The sequence below is a fragment of a genome, unplaced genomic scaffold (genome assembly GCF_019419815.1).
Source record: "Pyrus x bretschneideri cultivar Hongxiangsu unplaced genomic scaffold, Pyrus_bretschneideri_v1 Contig23, whole genome shotgun sequence".
NCBI lineage: Eukaryota > Viridiplantae > Streptophyta > Magnoliopsida > Rosales > Rosaceae > Pyrus > Pyrus x bretschneideri.
Window position 1 is genome coordinate 2875854 of NW_025999535.1, and position 13997 is coordinate 2889850.

The 13997-nt window shown below is 36.1% G+C and overlaps 3 protein-coding genes across 3 annotated transcripts; all 3 read right to left on the minus strand.

Moving 5' to 3' along the window:
• Nucleotides 1–1837: 1837 nt before the first annotated feature.
• LOC103936498 (kunitz type trypsin inhibitor 111-like) lies at nt 1838–2883 on the minus strand. The gene is made up of 2 exons (XM_048585546.1): nt 2144–2883; nt 1838–2001 (listed from the first exon to the last, which is right to left on the minus strand). The coding sequence occupies exon 1, from the start codon at nt 2790–2792 to the stop codon at nt 2160–2162; it is 633 nt and encodes a 210-aa protein (XP_048441503.1). The 5' UTR covers nt 2793–2883; the 3' UTR covers nt 1838–2001; nt 2144–2159.
• Nucleotides 2884–5824: 2941 nt separating this feature from the next.
• On the minus strand, nt 5825–6743 carry LOC103936497 (kunitz type trypsin inhibitor 111-like). Its single transcript, XM_009346338.3, has one exon. The coding sequence runs from the start codon at nt 6646–6648 to the stop codon at nt 6016–6018; it is 633 nt and encodes a 210-aa protein (XP_009344613.2). The 5' UTR covers nt 6649–6743; the 3' UTR covers nt 5825–6015.
• A 4793-nt stretch (nt 6744–11536) lies between these two features.
• On the minus strand, nt 11537–13339 carry LOC103936496 (protein Jade-1). Its single transcript, XM_009346337.3, is given in 3 exon segments — nt 11537–12002; nt 12108–12803; nt 12806–13339. Coding segments are annotated over 3 exon segments (1071 nt in total). The 5' UTR covers nt 13136–13339; the 3' UTR covers nt 11537–11957.
• Between the last annotated feature and the right edge of the window lie 658 nt (nt 13340–13997).

A 13997-nucleotide genomic window follows, 5' to 3' on the forward strand; every position in this document is an offset into this window, starting at 1 on the left:
CAGTAAAGAATATTGAGTACGTCTCACAACACGTGGATCAATCAAAGTCAAAACCTTCGCCTCTAGGGCATTCTCGTAAATTCACATTTTAAAATTTATAACATAATAAAATTTGGGACGGGTTGTAACAAGTACTATATATATATATATATATATATATATATATATATAATATTACTATATGTTCACACACACACACACACACACATATACATGCATAGTACTACATATATGATCAAACATAATAAACTAATTAATCTACCTATATTTAAATTTATGATGAGCAAGTAACATATATTTTGTAGGTAAATTAATATTGAATCAAATAGCATTCTTTTATTTCGTAGGTAATTTATTTTCCATGTATTATTACATATATTTGGCACATTTTATTATTATAAGATATATGTACCAATAATAGGTGTCACATCCCAGCCCGGGCCCCCACCACATCCAGGGCTCGACTCCACCGTAGCACAATATTGTCCGCTTTGGGCCCCAACCATGCCCTCACAGTTTTGTTTTTGGGAACTTACACGAGAACTTCCCAATGGGTCACCCATCATGGGATTGCTCTCAAGCGCTACTTGCTTAACTTCGGAGTTCCGATGGAACCCGAAGCCAGTGAGCTCCCAAAAGGCCTCGTGCTAGGTAGAGATGGGAATATACATATAAGGCTTACAAGATCCTCATCCCTGGGCGATGTGGGATGTTACAATAGGTAAATTAATCTTGAATAAAAAATAATTGCTTTATTTTGTAAGTAAATTAATTTTGAATCAAATAACATTTCTTCATTATGTAGGTATTTTATTTTGTATGTATCATCATATATATTGGGCACATGTACAAATAATAGGTAAACTAGTATTGAATAAAATAATAACATTTTTTTTATGTAGGTATATTATTTTGCATATATTTGGGTTTGCTTTATTATGTAGGTGAATTATTTTGCATGAATTTTATGTATGTCAAGCATGCTTTTTTTTGTTGTTATATATGTATGTGTGTGTAAAATATTTTACCTACATTTATATATACATAAAATATAATTTTATTGACTTAACTAAGCATGTATTACTACATTTATTAGGCATGTTTTATTGTTATTATATATTATGCAATGAATTTATTATTATTTTTTATTTTTGTAAAATCATTAATTCTCCCTTACAATTTGTATGGAATTAATTATGTAAATCAAACATTCAAATAGCGGTGTTTTGGGCATCGAAATTTTTCAATGTGTAAAGACAAATATAATTAAGGAATTTGCTAATGTGGAATCCAGTCAATGGGTTTTATTCCAGTTAAAAACTTATGTCGGGTTTTATGTGAAGAAAATTAAGTTTCAGGAACTAAGGTCATATTTTCAGATAATATAATGATATAGAATAATGTTATATGATACATTTGAATAACTAAATAAATTCTAATTTAAATGATTTTTTATAAAAAAATAAAAAAAAAATCTTCTAACGAAGATTAAAAAATTGAGGATTCTGATATTTTCAACGAAAAAGATGTGTTATTAAGAGTGGTGAAATGGACTTATTCCTCTCCCAAAGAGGAAAGTAAGCATTATCCTATGAACACATTTAAGTCATAACTATCCATTAATTATCTCGTTATACTTGACTTCACAAACAAAACAACCCCAACCATCACAGTCACAAGACACGTGGGTGGATAGAAATGCCTATAGATGAGTTAGGCAGGGTAGCTAGCCGGCAAAGGGCGTGTACGGTAGTCTATTTTTATGCATGAGAACGATATAGCACCTGTTTTATCATGATTAATTAACATACGATGACAATATATAATTAAGAAATAATTAACTTCAATATAACATTAGTTTGCATCGGTTTATTTATAATTCAGATACAGTAAAAGAGAGAAGAGATCATGATCATAGTCAGCTAGGACATGATCACTACCATTATTACAGAAATAACTCACTATAATTAAGGTCCGCTTAATTAGTTTCCCATATAATATGTGGACATATTTAAATTTATAATTTAGATATAATAAAAGAGAGAAGAGATCATGATCATAGTCAGCTAGGACATGACCACTACCATTATTACATAAAGAACTCACTATAATTAAGGTCCGCTTAATTAGTCTCCCATAATATGTGGACATATTTAAATTTAAGCCCTCTCAAACACAACAGGAAGCGCTGAACCATCCAAGGCCAGCAGCCTCTTGTCATTCTCAACAATAGCACCAACAGATCCACAAATGAACCTACAAGTTGGACACACTTCAGTAGGGCACCATTCCAGATTGTACACACCATCTAGTGTTGCCTGCTTTGTAATCCGGAAGTAGTTTCCGGCAGGGCCAGGAAGGCCTTGGTTTTCGTCTTCTCCCGTGATAATTAATCTCCTTTGGGTGTCTTGATCAGTCTCACCCACCTTCCATGCAGTTGATTGCACACAGATTGTGGATGCTGAGAATGTGATCTTTTGGTCCCTTCCTTCCCTGACCACAGTTTCCCCCTCAACAAAAGGAGAAAACGTCACAGGCAAGCCCTCAGGACCTGAGACATTTTCTTGACCAACATTTAGTGGACATCCAGTTCTGTTGATCAAAGTGAAACGCCCGCCACTGTCGGTAATAGCGGGATTGATGTAGTAGTCCACACCGGATTGAAGAGCCTGCCCGGCAGTGTCAAGCACAGCATTCGAGTCATCGGATGTTTGGGCTAGGGTTGATACGGCCATGACAAGCCATATGCAGCTGCAGAGGCTCCCAATCAACTTCATAGACATGGTATACATAGTTTCGAGTACTTTCGATCGCTTTCAAAATATCTCACAATATACAAGCAAGTATCTGGTAATATTATAGAAAGTGTGTGTGTTTTCTTTTAGGCCATGCCATGCAAGGTATTTATAGAGAGGTGGTGAGGTGATAGTATTGGTGTTACCCATTAGAGAATATTACTTGCAGGGTACGTAAACGATTTGGTCATGGACTTTACAACCCTTAATCGGATAGAGACGTTGAATTACTGAACAAGAAGGAAAGTGTCAAAGGCTTGAGGTCTGCATGCAGACTTTATCATTTGGAATTTGATGAATAGTAGCTATGAAGGGTACGTATATACAAACGCACGTGGGCGGTACGCCACTTTATTTGAATATTCTTTCTAATATAATAAGGGTTCTAGTTCAGACCTATTGGTTAGTTTCATCAGCTATTAGTTATGTAGATCAAACAAAAATCATTATAATTAAAGATAATTTTCAATGTACTAGAAACACGGTCTGGCACACCAAGTATCAACTAATACAAGTAGTTAATTTTTTTTTATAAGTATCATATCACTTGTATTAGGATACGTTCCAGTGCCACAAAAAAGTACCTACAACAGGATCTTGTTGCACATCTTTGGGCCAAAAGAAGCATGGAGTAGGCGTTTAAGTTTTATGTTGTTAAATGTTTTTAAAAATATTGTTTAAGTTTGATGTTGTTAAATGTTTTTTTTTTATGTTGTATAATTTTCTGGTGGTTAATATTATTTAATGTATTGTTTGTATTGTTTAATGTTGTTTCATGTTACTTAATTTAATTTAATGTTGTATAATGGCTTAGGAAGTTATAGGAAAAAAATAGAATTTAAAAAAAATATGAAACAAATTTTGTAAAATAGAAGTTATGGGAAGTTATAGAAAAAAAAAATAGAATTTAAACTAGAAGTTATAGGAAAAAAAATTTGTAAAAAAAAAAAAAAAAAAAAAAAATAACTGTAAAAAAAAAATTTCAAAATAACGGCTAGCTAGCCGTTGTATTTAAATTTTTGACCTACCATTCCTGTTGGATCTAACCGACAGGAATAATGCACAACATTGTTGCTTATATTCGACAGGAATACTTAAAATTCTGGCCCAGCCGGTTGGCCCTTTTTTGTCCAGTGGAGCCCACGAGCCCTTTGGCCTAGCCATCGGTTGGAGATGATTTTCGGACGTTTTTTGGCCCTTTGGACCCTTCTGTTGGAGATGGTCTAAGATATACGATGAACGATCACGATCACATGATTCCCAAGAAAAGGATCCGACGAGGATCCTTCTCCCTAATTTCGCCGGATCCTTTTCCCTAATTAAAGGGATGATCAAGAGGAATATAATTATAGATAGTGAAATCATGGTGTAGCAGAATCACAGATTCCCAACCACTCATTCCATTCTACATGTGGCCCGGCACGTGTGTTAATATATTAATCATGGTTAGTCTTTTAGGCCATGCTTGGTGCTTAATTAGTATTGGATTGATAATTCAGTAGATCTATAATGTATACATGTTCATACTTCTTATTTTTTTCCAACCTAAAGGTGGGAAACATGCATTAATCATGAGTCAACCTATCCCTTCTAATTTTTGTATAATATAATGATATAGAATAATGTTATATCATACATTCGAATAACTAAATAAATTCTAATTTAAATGATTTTTTATATAAAAAAAATCTTCTAACAAAGATTAAAAAATTGACAATTCTGATTATGAATTTTCAACGAAAAAGATGTGTTATTAAGTGTGGTGAAATGGACTTATTCGTCTCCCAAGAGAAAGTAAGCATTATCCTATGAACACATTGCGTTTGTTACAATGGACTATCTCGAACTGAGCTTTAGGGACTAAGTTGGACTGACTTGGCTTGGATTAAGTAGGGTAAGAATAGTGAAGTGTTTGGTGCAGTGTCGGACTAAATTGATAGATTAAATATTTTGCTATTTTTTATTTACTTTTATAATTTTTTATTTCACTTGTATAATTTTTTATTTCATTTTTTTTATCTCATTGCATTCACAAATCTTCTTCATTGATATTAACCTCTTCTTTTCTTTGCTTCCAAAAATCCCAACCACCACCTCCAATCTCTTCAATGGAATCCAATCATCTAGTGCGATTCAGTTGCAAAAGCCCCAATCTCTTCAAGATGTGTTAGTAATTTGTTTGTAGATGTTCTGCAGGATAACTATGGTCAATTTCGAGACAAGGTTCAAATAAGGATATAAAGAAGACAAGGAATAGATGTTGACAGAGCAGAGCTAAACATCATTTTGAAGTGATCAATTCAATTGCAAACGCCCTAATCTCTTCAAGATGAACATCTCCTTGACGTGTTTGACTACGATTTCTGTTTGTTCATATTTTAGATTTCGATTTGGAGGTCTAGGGTTTCTGGGTTTTTCCTCAACATATTGAAAATCGGCGGGCAAAAAAATTTCCAGCACGAGGCGTTGGCGAGGTCTTGGAGTTGGCGACGAGGTTGATTTGGGCGACGGGGCGCGCAGTAGCTAATGATGTAGAAGACAGGATTATAGGGGGTCTTAGCAATCCCATGGTGGAGCACGGGATTCGTAGTGATGCATCAGTGGGGGCCGTAGTCTGAGCGAGTCTCGGCTAGTCTCATTTACCTTAATCCCAACCCGCGCCAAACATGGGACTGTAGTCCCACTTAAGCCAGTCGCACTTAATAACATCAAACAAATGCACCCTTAAGTCATAACTATCCATTAATTATTTCGTTATATTTGACTTCACAAACAAAACAAGCCCAACCATCACAGTCACAAGACACGTGGGTGGATAGAAATGCCTATAGATGAGGTAGGCAGGGTAGCTAGCCGGCAAAGGGCGTGTACGGTAGTCTATTTTTATGTATGAGAACGATATCATTAACGATGACACGTATCAACGTATAGAAAGCTATAGTCAAGATAAGGGTAGTAAAAAAAAGATGAACTGTATATATTAGCACCTGTTTTATCATGATTAATTAACATACGATGACAATATATAATTAAGAAATAATTAACTTCAATATAACATTAGTTTGCATCGGTTTATTTATAATTCAGATACAGTCAAAGAGAGAAGAGATCATGATCATAGTCAGCTAGGACATGATCACTACCATTATTACAGAAATAACTCACTATAATTAAGGTCCGCTTAATTAGTTTCCCATATAATATGTGGACATATATAAATTTAAGCCCTCTCAAACACAACAGGAAGCGCTGAACCATCCAAGGCCAGCAGCCTCTTGTCATTCTCAACAATAGCACCAACAGATCCACAAATGAACCTACAAGTTGGACACACTTCAGTAGGGCACCATTCCAGATTGTACACACCATCTGGTGTTGCCTGCTTTGTAATCCGGAAGTAGTTTCTGGCAGGGCCAGGAAGGCCTTGGTTTTCGTCTTCTCCCGTGATAATTAATCTCCTTTGGGTGTCTTGATCAGTCTCACCCACCTTCCATGCAGTTGATTGCACACAGATTGTGGATGCTGAGAATATGATCTTTTGGTCCCTTCCTTCCCTGACCACAGTTTCCCCCTCAACAAAAGGAGAAAATGTCACAGGCAAGCCCTCAGGACCTGAGACATTTTCTTGACCAACATTTAGTGGACATCCAGTTCTGTTGATCAAAGTGAAACGCCCGCCACTGTCGGTAATAGCGGGATTGATGTAGTAGTCCACACCGGATTGAAGAGCCTGCCCGGCAGTGTCAAGCACAGCATTCGAGTCATCGGATGTTTGGGCTAGGGTTGATACGGCCATGACAAGCCATATGCAGCTGCAGAGGCTCCCAATCAACTTCATAGACATGGTATACATAGTTTCGAGTACTTTCGATCCCTTTCAAAATATCTCACAATATACAAACAAGTATCTGGTAATATTATAGAAAGTGTTTGTGTTTTCTTTTAGGCCATGCCATGCAAGGTATTTATAGAGATGTGGTGAGGTGATAGTATTGGTGTTATACATTAGAGAACATTACTTGTAGGGTACGTAAACGATTTGGTCATGGACTTTACAACCCTAAATCGGATAGAGACGTTGAATTAATGAACAAGAAGGAAGTGTCAAAGGCTTGAGGTCTGCATGCAGACTTTATCATTTGGAATTTGATGAATATTAGCTATGAAGTGTGTGTGTGTGTGTGTGTACAAACACACATGGGCGGTACGCCACTTTATTTGAATATTCTTTCTAATATAATGAGGGTTCTAGTTCAGACCTATTGGTTAGTTTCATCAGCTATTAGTCATGTAGATCAAACAAAAATCATTATAATTAAAGATAATTTTCAATGTACGGAAAACACGGTTTGGTACACCAAGTGTTAACACGGTCTGGTACACCAAATGTCAACTAATACAAGTAGTTAATTTTTTTTTCAAGTATCATATCACTTATATTAGAACATTTGGTGCACTGAACTGAATTTCTGACACACAAAAAAATCTCTCATAATTAAAGCTCTGGTTTATCACATTAATTACCCTAACCAAACCCTTCCAACTTGTGATTCTTACTTTTCAAGAAAAAAAATAAATTGACATTGTAAGTGTAATTCCGCCCGCAAGAGCATGTAAACAAAGTCATTTTAGGATTTGCCTCGAGAAAATTTTCCTTAAAGAACAAGTTGCCTTCTAAATGCTTGTATATATTTCTTTGCGTGTCTCTCTCATTCACGTGTAGGGTGCAAGTTGGATTGAAATTTCAAATTATGCCATTAGAATTCCGCTTCAAATCTGAACATTTTCAAAAAGATTCTAATTTCGAAAATTCTGAGATAATTTCAATTTCGAATAATCTGATTAAAAAAATGGAAATTGGACGAAGTTCAAATTCAATCTCAAATTTCCAAACTGAAGATGTGTCGGCACAAGAAAGAGGAGAAGGATAAAATCTCAAAGGTTGTTGAAAAACTTTACGGAGGACAATTTGTGTATTAAATTGGAGGGGGCTTCAAATGTTGCCAGTGACTCTCTATTTATAGCATCCATACTTTTGCTTGGCACGGCCTGATAATTTCGTAGCAACCGAATGAAACTCAAACTCATAGAATGACTGATCCGTGGCATAGGCTAAAGCCTATCTTCAGATGGCTGACTTTTCAAAGATAATAAAAGCCTATCTAGGCTTATCCCATCATGACCAAAAGTCTGGCCTACCTGGGCTTTCTTATCTCACCATAATTCCATCACCCATCCATGCATCATGATCCCCATTTAATGAATTTCAAATACATTTTAAATTCATTTCTGACTACTTATCAATCTATCACCACCACCACACGCCAGACATTCCAAATCAATTTGAACTATACCGTTTGCTTGTGGATATAATCTGCATCCTATCTATCCCGTTTAAGAATATGCCAAGATAATTCATACTAAAAGATAATTATTATGATAAAAACCATAATATTATCCTTTAACAATAACGAAATTATTTTCACTTTTTCATCCAACAGGTTGGGAGCTATGCTCACTCAACAGCTTTGATTGTATGGGTCGATGATGCAATTTTGGGTTCAAATAATGACATACATTATTAAATTTAACGGTTGAATGTGTGCTTAAGAATCCACGAATATCTAGCAAGTGGGATATCTAAGCCACTTAAAAAAGCAATGATGTATAATAGGACTCAAAATCTTAAATTTATATTTAACTGTCAATTGTCATTTACGCTTTATTCTTCTTACTGAATTTCATTTTTTTAATTTTCTTTGTTGAAAACATGATCATCTGCGGATATAAGAAGATGAACGATTCAAATCATTGATATCACGTTTCGATATTTATAGTTAACTGACATATGAGTTGATGTCATATAGTTTGTAGAAACTTCATAAACATCAAGCAATAATTTCACTAGCCGTAAAGCTCTGAATATAATATCAATGATCCAAACAATTCATCTTCCTGCATCATCTAATAGATCATGTTTTCAAAAAAGAAAATCTGAAAAAACAAAATTTGATGAGAACAAGAAAGTGTAAATGTAAATAACAATCAACGGTTAAATTTTGATCTATGATTTATATGATTATAGTGGCAAATTTCAAAGTTAAGCTCTTCATGAAAGTTGTAAAGCTTGTCATTACAAGCGTTTATATATTTTTTTACACTTCTATATTAATTAAAAAACTATTAAAGACTTTACTTAAATAACAGCAATAAGATAAATGAGAGTAAATCTGTATCGTTGGATTCTATTTCACTTATATTATTAGAACTTTTTTGGACGAAAAAACCCCTTCTCTATTCCAATATTTTCCAATTTTACCATTTGATCAATTTAGGTAAGCAAAAATATACTTAAAAGAAAAATGTGTTTTTATGTTTTAGATGTGACAATATGGTATGTATATACTTATTTAGTATTATGTTTTTCATTTGATTATTTATTGGTTTAAAATATATTTTTCTTAACTAGTAACGGGTTGGGTCATATTACCTATTAATATTATCGGATCGATTTCAGATCGAGTCATTTTACCAGTTCATTTTAACGGGTGTTACACGACACGGCCCTTTAAGATATCGGGTATGACACGAAAACGACATGAACACAGAAAACACAACACGAATGCCAAGGTCTAATAAAATCTCAAAGGTTGTTGAGAAACTTTACTCAGGGTAATTTGTATGTTGAATTGGAGGGGCTTCAAATGTCACATGCGACTCTGTATTTATAGCATCCATACTTTTGCTTGGCACGGCCTAATAATTTCGTAGAAACGGACTAAAACTTAAACTCGTAGAATGGCTGATCTGTGACATAAGTTAAAGGCTATCTTGAGATGATTGACTTTTCAAAGATAATAAGAGCCTATCCAGGCTTATCCCATCATGACCAATAGCCTAGCCTACCTAGGCTTTATTATCTCATCATAATTCCATCACATCCATGCATCCTGATCCGGCCATAAGTCTGATGTTCCTATTTAAAGAGGATCCTCTCCTGAGCTTAGGATGAGAATCCTCCTGACCACGAAATCCAGATCGTTTAATTTTAATCCAACGGCTCTAAACAAGGGGTTCCCTAAATTGGATTAAAATTGAATGGTCCGGATTTTGTAATCAAGAGGATCCCCATTCTATGCTCAGGAAAGGATCCTCTTCCCCCAAAATATGTCTCCTTCATGTCTCTTATTTAATATTACGACACTTGTCCAACACGTAATTACCACTGTTAAATCTTTTTTTTTTGGTTCGGGGTTCGGACGTTTATGTCCTCTCTTATGAAGACACCCATTGGTACCAGAACCGTTCCGATGTACTCATCCTCCATATCTTCCAGCCGCCTTGTTCTTCATGTCATCAACAAAACAGTGTTGTGTTTATATACCAATGTGACCCCATCTACTCCTGACTCCTCCACACCTCACCGCCGCCAACGAGAGCCCACAATTCAAAGCGACGATTTTGATTCAGATGGCCTGGCCACCAGCTGCGAGCACACGCCACCAGGAACGTCCACTCTGCTAATCTCAACAAATTTGTCAAAACAAGTCATTGTATCTTTCAATATTTCAATTTCAAACTCGTTTTATCTCTCCATCAATCAATTTTTCAGTTATTGTTAATCTCTTCAAGTAACACAACACAACATAATGCAATAAGTTAAGCAACTCAGGATGGGTTGGGTCAACTGGAAAGATTGGAAAACATTCTATTTGAATCCGAAATTGTAGAATTTGAGTTTCCAATATATATCAATTTCTGAAAGAGACGGCAACAATGAAAACTAAAAAAGTGGTGGTTGCAAACGAAGAAATAACAGGGGTGGAGGTGTGTTAAGGGACTTAACAATGTTAATTCTCTGTTAAGTGTTGGACAGGTGTCGCAAAATTACTGAAGAAACACCAAGGAGACATTTATTTTGGGACCTGGCTTCTCTACCTTCCAGTTCCCATGTAGTCCTATACTCTTCTATTTGTACGATTAAGGTTCTCATCTCCTCTATTTTTGCAGTCATAATTAAGTCATGTCAATATTTTATATCATTATTGTTTTTTATCTTATTATCTTTATAAAATAATTGAATATAAAATGTTAACATATCTTAACCGTAACCACACAAAATAAGAGAAGATGAAAGTGTATAGAAACTGGAAGGGCAAAGAAGCTGGGTCCTTTATTTTGGAGACAATGAACCCGTGGCCTCCTGATCCCCATTTAATGAATTTCAAATTCATTTTAAATTCATTTCTAACTACTTGTCTATCTGTCACCACCACCACACGCCAGACATTCCAAATCAATTTGAACTGTACCGCTTACTTGGAAATATAATCCGCATCCAATCTATCCCGTTTAAAAAGATACCAAAATAATTCAAATTAAAAGATAATTATTATGATAAAAACCATAATATTATCCTTTAACAATAACAAATTATCTTCACTTTTTCATTTAACAGTTAAAAGCTATGCTTACTCAACGGCCTTAATTGCACAAGCTATTGGGCCAAATAATGACATACATTATTAAATTTAACGGTTAAATGTGTGCTAAAAAATCCACAAATATCTAGCAAGTGAGATATCTAAGCCACTTAAAAATGCAATGATGTATAGTAGGACTCAAGGTGCAGACCACGTATCTAAATATTTGGAAGACATCCTTAAAAGACAGACATGAGCATTTCCTCTGCAAGGCCTGGCGATTCGAACGAAAGATTCATAAATCAGACATCTCTCACATAAGTAAACGATATTATTATTCAGATGAAACCCCAGTCCTACATCAATTGCCATGAGTTGTTAAAACTCACAACACTGTAAATACAACTTGAAATCAACTTTTGTCACATAAGCTGAAACGTCGTTAGAATGGATTTCTTCGTCTAAATCATTTAGTTCAAACCTAAACCTGGGTTTCCTTGGCTAGCAGATGCTCAACATTACTTGAATTCAGGCTCGAACGCAACGACAATATGTTAGAGTCTAAGTAAAATGCATCATCAGTCACAGCAAGAATCAAATAAGCTGACACTAGAAACCTACAGACATCTAAAAAAATGACAGCAACATGTAAATTCCAGACACAAAGAAAAAGCCAATTATCAAACACTGACCAACGCAATCAAACACTAATCCATCAAAATTTAATTACTTGTACTATTCAGTCTTCTCTAGCGACAATCTTGTACTTCCCAGTTTGTTCTTGCTGCAAATAGAAAGAAACCCAATTAGCAAAATCCCCATCAAAATACGATAATCAAACTCAATGAGTCAAAACTCAAAGGAGAAGTGACTTGCCAAAAAGCCCTACCTTTATCCACAGATCTGAGTGCTTTTTACAAAACCCAGCCACAATAGCTCCCTTATTCCTTCCTTCCTTGTACTCAATACAGAGATCCTCATTCAAGCCACAACTCACATGAAATGCCAGAGGGCACTTAAGCTCGGAGCACTGAATAGCACACCCCCTTGAACTCTCACAAACATAGCATCTCTCCTTCCACCGCCTTTTCGGAACCTTGGAGCAATCAATCCCCTCCCGGCCTTCAGGGTCCTTGAAGAACACCTCTGGGACATAAAGCGCACACACAATGTGTGCCCACCTGCCGTCTCCGGTGGGCTTCATTGCCCCTCCTTTGACAGGACATAAGCAGCAAGAACAGGACTCATTGGATTGGGAATGCACAGCAGAAAACGCGCATTGGGCGCAGAACCAATCTCCTTCCGGAATACCCTTTGCAAGTGGATTGCCATAGCAGGAGGCATGAACGGTCAGATTACACCCATCACAGAAGACAATTGGATCTGATGGATCTCCATCTGTGCTCTGACAAACAGCACAAACAATCCCATCATCATCATCATCTTCTTCTTCTTCTTCGCTGCACTCTCCATCCCCTGCGATTTCTTGGCTTTTCTTCTCTTGGGTATTTTCAATATCTTCATTGCAACCATTTTCAGCTTTACCCTTCTCTTCCTCCGATTTCGGCTCTTCTTCTAGCTCCGACCCAAAGGCGGCTTGTACTCGACATTAAGGTCCAATGTCAAACGTGGCTCTTCAGTGAACAAATCGGGCTGAAGCGCCCAAACCCTTTTCTTGGCAGGCAGGGAATAGGTGGAGCCGGCAGCAGCAGAGGCGGTGGGGTCAGGGAGAACGAGTTGGTCTCTCGGTGCCTTTCGCTTCTTTGCCGGAAGGCACGACGGGGACAAAAGGGCATCCTTCTGCTGCTGTTGCTGCATGAGTCTGAATCTCTTGAGAGGAGGCAGGCCATGAAATCTCTGATCCATTTGTGGGTCTGGTTTTTGGGCAGAGAAAATTGATTTGGTGGGGGGATTCATTGAGAGAGTTTGAGAGACTTTTTGAGGTTTTGATTTGGGATTTGGGATTTGGGATTTGAAGTGAATTAAGAAATGAAAAAATTGGATTTGTGGTGGGAACTTTGAAATTGAGGAGCTTTCATTTTTTTTCGTTTTGAGTTTTTCGCGACCCAGATTTGAATTTGGCGGGGTTTCGAAACATTTGGTTCGGTTCAATTTTGCTTTGAAAAAATCAGCGCCCGAAGGGAATTTTGACACCAAAACTAGTTCGGTGTGATGTCCGGTTTTGTTGTTGGACTTGGGCTACAATTTGAGTGAAACTAAAAATGTCTTGGAGCATTTATATTTTTTAACAAACAAGAGATAATCTACATTAAATTTATTTAAATTACACGAAGAGGAATTCGAACACGAAACTTTGTAGATATGAGTTAGATTAGTTGACTAACATAATATGCGTACTCTGTTGCCTCCGAGTTTGATCCCCCTTTTGGATTGGACTATTTTTAGTTTTTCTTGGTTGAGATAGAGGGGTTGTATTTGCAAAATTAAAGAACGAAGATGGTGAACGCAAGACAAGAAACGAAACTCTATTACAAATTGATTTTAGTTTTCAATTTTCATCTTGCATACTCTTCCGTAACTTCCTTCCCGCCGCCATTCCTCCACCTTCGCTCGTCCTTCCTTTACCCTTTGTATTCCCCTCTGCATTCATTATTCATAATAAAAACTAAAAACAAAATGGTTCTCAAACAGGGTTTAAATTATCACAAAATCTTGCACTTCATTGTTTCCAAGAATAGGTGAAGATATTTTTGGAATTTAGGCTTGCTGTTATCATTGAAAACATAGAAACCGGACGACATTCATACATGAACAAACA